Raw genomic sequence first — 10745 nt, 5'->3', positions numbered from 1 at the left:
AAATTGTTTACTTATCAACTCTGACAAAATTCTTATCATAAGACCATGTGATCATAAACAAATAATAGTTTGTCAAGTTACGATTAGTGCTGTTTACTATTTTGTATATCCATATATATATATATATATATATATACATATATATATATATATATATATATATATATATATATATATCGAAGTTCACAATTCCATTATACTGTAATCTGATTGGTTAATTTTTTCATAATGTTGGGGTGTGTAGTCATATATATATCGAAGAGGATCAAGGTTCGTTATTCTCTTTTTTTTTCGTTTTAAAAAGCATTTCGACAAAAACAAACAAACAGACAAGCATTACACACATATTACTATTTTATTTGCAAGTTTCCAAAAAAAATTTTTTTTGCTGTTTTCGTTGTTGTTGTTGTTGTCAACTGAACTAAATTAAACAATGAGATATAAAAATTTAGATATTTCAATCTTATCAATGGTCTATCGGTTAATTTCATCTTTAACTCTACTTTTACTATTCACGATACAAACAAAAGGATATGGTAAGTGAAATTAATAACTTTTAATAAATAAACTATTTGTAAATTGTATAATATGTAATTAGGATCATGAATGATTATCTGTATTGAAGTATACTGTACTTTTTTTGTTTGTAGGATATGTACTTATCTATATTAGACTGTTACTATGTTATGATACTGAATCGATTGTTTGATTATGATCCTGTAGGTTATACATTTATTGATTACTATTTGATTAATGGAAAGAACATTAAGTATAATCATTGTATCCATTTACTTGTAACGTGAATTTATAAAATACACTCATAATTGATTTTTAATGTACTAGATATAGTGTTTTTTTTTTAATTATCCAAAACAGCTTAGATGACAGATTACTTACTTACTCCTGTTACTCCTCGTCGAGGAGCATAGGCCATCCACTAGCATTCTCCATCCAACTCTGTCTTGGGAAATTCTTTCCGGTTGCTATTCATCCTTTTCATGTCTGTTTTTCAATTCCTGACACAGTGTGTTCGTTGACCTTCCTCTTATTCGCTTACCTTCAGGATTTTAGGTTAGCTCTTGCCTCGTGATGCAGTTTGATGATTTTCGTAATATATGTCCTATCCACTTCCAACATCTTTCCTTGACTTCCTACTCTACTGGAAGCTGGTTTGAGATAACAGATTATAACCTCTGTATTAGTTATTTCAACGTAGAAAAGTATTGTGCAACTCTATCATAATTAAATCAATGATTCGATCTTTGTTTACTGACTAGAGGTCAAATGAAATATTAAATAATTTTGCATACAATAACTATCTACTCTGAATATGTTTTATTAGTTAAAATAAAAGTATAATGATAAACTGTTGAAGTACAAGTACATATTGAATAATAAATCTTGATAACTGTCTATGGTAGTATAATTTAACTCTATCAAAATCCCTTGTTTAAAAATATTATATTAATTTCAATGGTTGAATTCATGAGCTAATTGAAGCTAGACCACCATAGAAACACTGGAGGGCTGTTTCTTCCTATTGTGGGACTCCTCAGCAGTGCACATCCACGATCCCACCTCCGGGGGTTTCCAACCCAGGATCCATCAGTCTCACGTGCGAACGCTTAACCACTAGACCATTGAACCAACTGGCATCCAACGGTGTTAATGTCTAACTTCAACTAATCCACGAAGTTTCACATTGTTAAAAAAAAATTATTCAAACCAATTTACAAACTAATAGTAATTGAATTTAATTCTGACTCATTACAGAATGGTAAGTTTAACTACCCAGTAATTATTGATATGGCACAATGTATCATTAATGTACTATTGAGTACTTCTTTTCTTAACGATTGGTTTTATTTGATAGATTCAAAGGTTTTAATGATTAATTGAAGATGATGTAATACACAAGTTCGCTCTTGTTAATCTTATATATGTGACATGATATTTAATATTTTTAACTGTTTAGACTTATATCACGTGAGTTTTTGTTCTTTTGTTTATGAATTACTATGCCATTAAGTTAAATATCATCATAAGTACATTTTAAGATTTATTTTAATCGAATGAATTACAAGAGACGTAGTCCTACACTGAATTGTTTGCTAAATATAATTCATTTTGTTAGAATTATATAAAGTTCGGAGACAAGTAATTCAATGACTTACTTACTCTTGTTGCTCCTTGTCGAGGAGCATAAGCCGTCTACCGGCATTCTCTATCCAACTCTGTCCTGTGCAATCTTTTCCAACTCTCTCCAATTGTTATTCATCCTTTTCATATCTACTTTGTTTTCCGACGTAATGTGTTCTTTGACCTTCCTCTTATTCGTTTCCATTCAAGATTCCAAGTTAGGGATTGCCTCATGATCCAGTTTGATGATTTCCTTAATGTATGTCCTATTCATTTCCAACATCTTTTCCACGCAAAATACTCAATATACTTTTTCTATAAAAATCTCATTATCTAGTTAGTTATTTTTTTCTGTGATTTTATCTTCGATTTATTTTTTGTTGTTGAATTTTTAGTCGCGTCCAATAATGGAGTTCTAATACAAGGTTTGAAGTTCACTGAACCATGTCCAGAACGTGGCTACGATTTTAATTATCGTAAGTTTGTTATAATTAATTTTGATTATAAATTAAAATGAAACTAAATCTGAAAGTTAAATAAGTTGAAAGTCAACAGAATTGTTTTATTATCCATTAAACTAGATACTTATTTATGCTATTATTTATTTATGCATTAGAGGGGGGGGCACTGAATACATATGCACCACACAATTCATTTGATTTGTGTATGGTCTATGATACTGCCTGGATGCCCAAACCGAAACAGGCGGTTTTCTTAGGGGGGGGGCAACACCCCGAACATTTAATCTAGATGCTTGATTCACAAGGAAGTGGAGCAACGTTAGGTGATACAGCCCCATGGTAGCTGGTGACCAATAATTGGTTCATACATTATTTGTTCATTCACGATTCTGGTGCTAGCCCATATGCAAGATAGGTTTGGAATCACAGTTTTCCAACTCCCCTAGGTAGATCCTCTGTTTTCACCGATCCGGTTAAAGCATCGGACATTCACTTTTCATCCTCTCAATTTCGTAAACACCCCGATGCGAGATAGTGAGTAGGACTTCCCTGATAGTGGTTGTATGCACACGACCATATGAGAGCATTTCGAGATGGAGAGCTGACTCTTCCCACTCTCGGCCGTAACAGGACATTCAGGAATGCCTTAATGAATTTTATAAATCAATAATAAGAGTGAATAAAACGTAAATATACGTACTATTGCCAGTCTTACTAATGTTTTACATATTTGAGGCTCCTTTGAAAAACTGGCACAAACAATGAGAGATAAAACTCACTTTTCTCATAATTACATCTAGTTGGTTATAAAGAAAAAAACAGAAAATCTCACAATTTCTAGAACTCCATCAATGAATAGTGATCAGTGGTCTAGTGGTTAAGTGCTCGCGTGCGCGTGCGTTCGAATCTCGCAAGACGAGATCGTGTATGTGCACTGCTGAGGAGTCCCACAACAGGACGAAATGGCTGTCCAGTGTTTCCAAGTTTCCCATGGTGATCTCGTTTCAAAGGACTCATGATCTCAATCATTGAAAATACTAATTACTGTCAGTTAATTAATATTCCTTGAAGTGACATGTTTTTGTTTTACAAGTTCACATATTATTCAAACAACAGTTTAACAAAATAGAAGAGTAATGAATACTATCGTTATCGAATTTATAGATTCCAAGCCTAAATCCAGTAAATGAATTGTATTGTTTCGTTCAATTATTTACATATATTACAAACTATCAACCAGTCATCTTATACATGTTACTACTATTCATAAACCTTTAATATACTTTATAATACACTACACAATTATATATTACAGTATGAGAAATAGAATTCAAGAGACCAGTTATTGTTATATTTTAGTCAAGATTAATAATGTTAATCTCGAGAAACATAGTTCCAACAATAATGAAACTACATTCATTCTATTCCTATTGTACTGAATATTAATAAGGCGATACAAATTGCTATCTAACGTATATTTACTAAATAATATTAGTTTATAGTATAAAAAAAATAGTTCACCTTGAAATGTCCCAGATATTCCCGTCCAATTAACCTTAATTTCTTTGTAATGACTCGGATAAAGTGGCGTGATCTCATGTCTTCTAATATACATATATGGTATTTGTGTATACACATAATAGAATTAACTACACAAAAGTATTTCCATCCAACATTGTGTTAACCTAAAAATGTATACATAAACATATATTCAAGTATTTATACATTAAACCCTAAGACACACCCTTTATGATTCTATGCATATTTAAAATAATAGATATATATGAACTGATAAAATGACACCATTGAATATGATTTATTATTATGATTAAGTCAAAGTTCATTCTTCTAATCTGACTAGACTGAACTTCTTTTAAATATATAAACAGATTCAAAATGAATATAATTAAATAACTTCATACTATTGAGTTGGCATTCAATGATGTTAATGTCTAACTTCAATCAATAACATGATCTTACGCAATCATTCATCTATTGTCTGAAATACCTTACCTGTCTCTATCCGATACGGATTGAACTCCACTGGTTACGGCTTCTCATTTGAACTCCGGGAAATCCATCTTGGAGCTAGTCACTAATGAGCACATGATGATTATTATTAGAATGGGGTTTGTGGATATTGTACTAATTTGAACAGTTTAAATCATAAGTCGTTATATCAGCTAGACCAGGTTTTCAATGATAGTCAAGCTTAGAACGACTCATGAATTCAACTATTCAAATAACTACAATATGCACAAATCCTCATTCTCATAATAAAATTTTATCTAATTTATATTGGATCTTACAGACAACATAAATTTCAGTTCCTATTCCTACTCTTATGTAGCTAGTTGTGGTAATTAGTTGATTGATTATGGGATTTACAAAGCTTTTTATTTGCATACACACAAGCTTTTAAAGTTGTTATTTATACTACTATCTATTACACCATCACGTTTATCCATTGTTCACATGTCCTCACAGAATTATTTCTTAACATTTCATCTTAATTTCAATTTTACGAATTTCGGGTTACTAAATGACTGCACATCATTGGCATAGATTTTCTACTGAATTGTAAAATCAATATATTTGTGTAGAACCTCGATAAGGAACTAACTGATGTCTTAGTAGGAATATTTCATAAAATCATTGTCTATATCACCTGCATCTTGATTAGCTGAGGATTGTCTTCACTTTTTCGAGATTACAGTCAATAGGTGTCGGCAGTAGAGTATGTTTTTACTGTTTCGTTTTCATGAAGTTAAGGTAAACACCTTTCTATCGAACATGAATTCAACTATTCAAATTGCTACAATTTCCACGAATATCATTCTAATAATAATCATTATGTACTCTTTAATGTCTGGCTTCAAGATAGATTTTTTGGAGTTCGAGTGAGAAGCCATGACCAGTGAAGTCCAATCCGTGTCGCATATAGGGAAATATCTACCTCAGACAATGGATGAGTGGTTGCGCAAGACCATGGATCGATATAAATTAGACATTAACATCATTGATCACCTGCTCAATGATCTACAGGTTAAGCGTCCGCGTGCGAGACTGAAGGTCCTTGATTCGAGTCCCTTTGTTGCGGGATCCTAGACGCACATTGCTGAGCAGTCCCGTACTAGGATGGAACTGCCATCCAGTACTCCCAAGTTTCCAATGACCGACTCATGAATTCACTTATTAAAATCACTACAGTCTCCACAAACTGCCATTCTAATTTCAATAAGTAATTGATTTATTCAATATTGTGATATTAATTCCATTGGAAACATAGTAGAGTAGGTTAATTATGATAAATTGTCGATAGAAATATGTGATCTTGGTTGTCGGTATAATTGTCTGTCCACAAGCTTCAGATAATAAGTTATTCTGTTTATTGTGTGATGATAACCACACGTTTCCAGTGTTCAGTGAAAGTGAAAGTGAGATATGTAATATTTTCGAGTATTTTTCCATTCATTCAATGTGTCGGTATTGCATTCAATAGTGTAATTTATTTTCACTGAACAATTCATTTTAATAATTTGAATGTGAATATGTGTTGTGTGAACACACCAGTGTAGTGAATTCGAAGATGTGGGATAAGAAACGAAACCAACGGACAAATGAGGTGAGAGTGAGAGTTTGGTAAGAAATCCTCTCTGAAAACTATGTTTATATGTGTGATATGGATTCAGTGAATGAATGGAAAAATGCTAGATATTGCATATATATTAACGGTTGAGAAGTGGATGTGGTAGCTGTTTTAATTCATTTAATTCATCTTTAGTTAAATCAAACATACTTTTGATATAACTAAGCGTCTGGAGTTTTATTCTTCATATCTTTCGCTGCTTCATTAGAAAGGCAGTTTAATTTCGGTTCAACTGTAAGTATAATATTGAACGGTCATAATCATGAATTCACTTGGTATTGTTTGGCTTGTATCTTCCCATTGAGGTTTAAGACTGCAATTGATCAGTCAGTTATTACCAAGTGAATTCAAATTCACCCAATTGCACAAGCAAGTGACTATCAAGACTCAGTAGATGGGTGGATAACGCAATGGCGTTTGGAGCGAATCGTACTGGGTTCGAGCCCCGGGGTGAACATCAACCTTGGTTTTATTAACCTATTTGTTTCAACACATAGATATTGGTACCAAGAGGCACCAAATACACAACCGCCACACAAATCTCATTCGATATGTGTGAGGGCTGTGATACTGCCCGGGTGCCCAAACCGAAGCGGGTGGTTTTCTTAGGGTTTTATATGTGTTGGAAATTTTTCTCAAAGCTTCTAACCTGTCGTTGTTTTAAAGAGAGATAATGAATCCTTAAAATTATCTCAAACGTATTAGTATCTTCAATGTACTCACTCTCTTATAACAAGATTAATTTATACCATATTATGTTGTAAGCTTTCAGGACAATGTATAAATTACAACAAATATTTTTGATTTTGTAAGATAAAAGTTATAGTAATTTAGTAGTTGAATTCACTAGTCAATTGAAGCTGGACCATAATGTAAAACTTAGAAGCACTGAACGACCGTTTCGTCCTAGTATGGGACTACTCAGCAGTGCAAATCTACGATCTCGCCTCGATAGATTCGAACCTAAGACCTATCGGTCTGTCTGATTATAACAGTTATATTTATTCACTTCACTTGGTGTTGTTCTACTTGTATTTTCCCAATGTTATTTAGGACTGTAATTGATCAGTCTCATGTTGGCACATATTCATCCTGTGCGGATTGCTTCGATATAACCTTAAGTCACAAGCATTATAAGCAAAGATGGATAGTGGCTAGCAGTGGAATCCAGTTTGACGTGCGTTTTGTCCCATTTGGGACTCATCAGCTGAATGTACCCATTACACAAGCGATAGTTAAATGGAGAACACGATGACGTTTGAAGTGAACGGCACTATGTTCGAGTCCCAGAGTGGACATCAACTCTGAGATACTGATATATCCAGCTGACGAATCCCGAATAGAACGAAACACGCATCCTGGATTCTACTGTTAGCCACTATCCATCTTTTATATTTATTCACGTTTCTAATGTTATTTCCAACATATTTTAGTAGTCATTTTCACTTTATCAAGATTTTAATATGTTACATCATTTTAGTCACGAGTGAATCAACTTATCATCATCTATGATTAATTATCAGGTCATAATTAAGAAAAATCGACCCTATATATATATCAAGGCCATTCAGTACTGGTCCTTGTAATGGTGTCTACATAACAAATAAGTAAATATATTCAATGATGAATATAATGGGACAGTAGAATACTTTGAAATAAATATAAAATTTGTTTATTGAATGAAATAATCGTACGATAATACAATCACATGATAAAAAGTAATAGAGAATCAACTTAATTTGAATAGTAGGTTGAGCCATATTTAAGTCTGACCTTAAATTATAATAATGAATAGGTGTATCACATTATTGTCAAAGTAGAGTAATGAAATATAAAGCAAGATAATAATGATATTACCATCAATCAATATACTTACATAACTTACTTGAACTATCTAAAAACAAATATCTTCTACGTTTACGTGTTTAGTATGTAAACATAGATAAGTAGTATCAGAGGAGTATGAATTCAGTTCACTTATTTATGATTGAGTTCATGAACTAATTGATGTTAGACCACTATTGAAAACCTGGAAGCATTGGACAGCCGTTTCGTTCCATTGTGATACTTGCTCAAGGGATTAGAACCCAGAACATTCGATCTCGCGCGTGAACGCTTAACCTCTAGACCACTGAGTCGGCATTCAACGGTGTTAATGTCTAACCTCAACCAATCCGCGAAATTGCGGTTACTTCATGTTATCAATTACAATTCTTTAGTGAACTATTGAACTATTTTTTCCTAACTGATTTCTGTAGGTGAATTATATAACGAGTTGATAATTATGTAATCCGATAGTTGAGATCACGAGTCAATTGAAGCTAGACCACCATGGAAAACCTAGAAGCACTGGATGGCCGTTTCGTCCTATTGTGGGACTCCTCAGCAGTGCGCAGTTTAACCTTGGACCTATCAGTCTCGCTCGCAAACACTTAACCACTAGACCACTGAGCCGGAATCCAACGGTTTTAAATTAATAAAATCTCTACAAAACCCCCTTCTGATACTAATTATCTATTCGCTAATACTGATTTATATAATGAATTGAATATTGAATTCTATGATTAATTTTGAAATTAAATATCTTCGACGAGACTATAATTTATGGGACGAACCAATCACTTGTAAGGTAACATGTCTCAGATTTTGGCGCAAAATTCACTCATTCATTTGAGTAAATAGAGTTTCGTCATTATAGCTGATGTCAATTGGTGATGAAAACCCGGAATCTAATTCCTAACCTTAATCATTAACTATAAATTTTAATTCTAATTCCTTACACATGTTTATGACCCTAATTTGGTCCTGGTTAATAAGTGGACACTCTCAAGGTCAGTCTAGCGTCGCTCAAATGTTGTCCATAAATAATAGTCTCACCATATCTTCTTTTGTTCTTCTTGAAAAAAAGTCTTCTTATATTTATTTTACTTTTTTTTTTGTTTTATAATTAGCTACTGGAAATTTTATGTGTGTAGTACCAACACCAAAAGAATGTTTTAATTTATGCCAAAATATGGGTTGTACAGAATGGAATCATATGAATTTAATTCCATCAGGAAGTGAAGAAATTAAACGATATCATAGATGTCGATGTTTTCCTGAATATAATATGTGTTTTTATAATTATGTACCTAAAATACATCGTAATTTTGATTAATTGTATTCTTCTCTCTCTCCCTCTCTCCTTCCCCCTCTCTCTCCTCCCTCCTCTCTTTCCCCTTCCCTCCCTCCTTCTCTCTCTAATATATATATATATATATATATATATATATATATATATATATATATATATATATATATATATATATATATATATATATATATATATATATATATATATATATAACTTCAGATATCCATTTAATGAAACATATCCACATGGCTCATACACAAATTAAAGACTAACACAAACTTGTATAATAACTATTCAATGCTCAAAAATGTACAATAATATTTTCTTCTTTTTTTTTCTTTTTTGTTTTGTTTTGAACTCAGGTCAGTTTTTGTTTCTATACATATATACTACTCATTATTCCTATTTATTTCGTTATATAACACATGAACTATTTATAAATAAATGTGAATTAATAATATAAATTTAAAGTAAATTCACTTGTTACTGTTTATTTGAATCTTTCCATTGTTATTTAGAACTACAATTGATCAGTCTCTTATTAGTATATGTGCATACTGTGCATATTGCCTCGATATTACCTTAATTTACAAGCATTATAAGCAAAGATGGTTGATGGCTAGCAATGGAATCCAGGGCATGGGTTTCGTCTTATTTGGGACTCGTCAGTTGGATGTACCTGAATCTCAGAGTCGATATTCACTCTGGGAGCGTTCGCTTTAAATGCCATCACGTTATCCACTTAGCTACTGAGTTCCGATAGCCAAATTGTTTTATTTATTTGGTGTGTATTTATAGTTTCGTTTGTGTAGAACTCAAAAGATAACTTTGTGACGTCTTACTAGGCTAAATGGATCTTTATTGGGATAATGTGACATAGTATTTTGTTGGCTTAAGCTATTATGTCTTATACCACATGATTTCATTCTGAATTATATCTCAAGAGCTTTGATTAATACTTCATGGATATTCATTCTAGAGCAACTGAGAGATTCTCAGACTGTGATCATGTAATTTTAATCAACAGATAATTGGTTGGATAGAATACATATTCACTTTACATAGTATACAACAGTATATATCGCCTGTGCCATAGGTGGATTATATCATTTGTTCTTATCACACCAGAGGAAATAAGGACTCAATGAGTTGATCTACTTAGCTCTTCAATAACAAACAAGGGACTGCTATAATCCACTACCGGAGCATCCTATGCCTGAAGAGTAAGAAACTTTTCAGATTATCAGTTTCCTTTGGGTACATTTCTTTAGCTTTCCTGAAGAATGAGAACATTTTTGAGGCACTACTGATTAAGAAGAGATCAATGAGTATATGATAGTACGTAGAGATATTCCTAGGAAGT

General features: G+C 32.5%; 1 protein-coding gene across 1 annotated transcript; it reads left to right on the top strand.

Annotated features, from left to right (window-relative positions):
- Positions 1-209: 209 nt before the first annotated feature.
- On the top strand, positions 210-9406 carry MS3_00009920 (uncharacterized protein; the record flags this gene model as incomplete). Its single annotated transcript, XM_012941610.3, has 3 exons — positions 210-536; positions 2535-2615; positions 9201-9406. The coding sequence occupies exons 1-3, from the start codon at positions 434-436 to the stop codon at positions 9404-9406; spliced, it is 390 nt and encodes a 129-aa protein (XP_012797064.1). The 5' UTR covers positions 210-433.
- Positions 9407-10745: the final 1339 nt, after the last annotated feature.

Source organism: Schistosoma haematobium, chromosome 1 (assembly GCF_000699445.3).
Source record: "Schistosoma haematobium chromosome 1, whole genome shotgun sequence".
In the NCBI taxonomy this organism is placed as follows: Eukaryota; Metazoa; Platyhelminthes; class Trematoda; order Strigeidida; family Schistosomatidae; genus Schistosoma; species Schistosoma haematobium.
The sequence above is the reverse complement of the archived record's forward strand: the minus strand, read 5'-3'. Positions and strand labels throughout refer to the sequence as shown.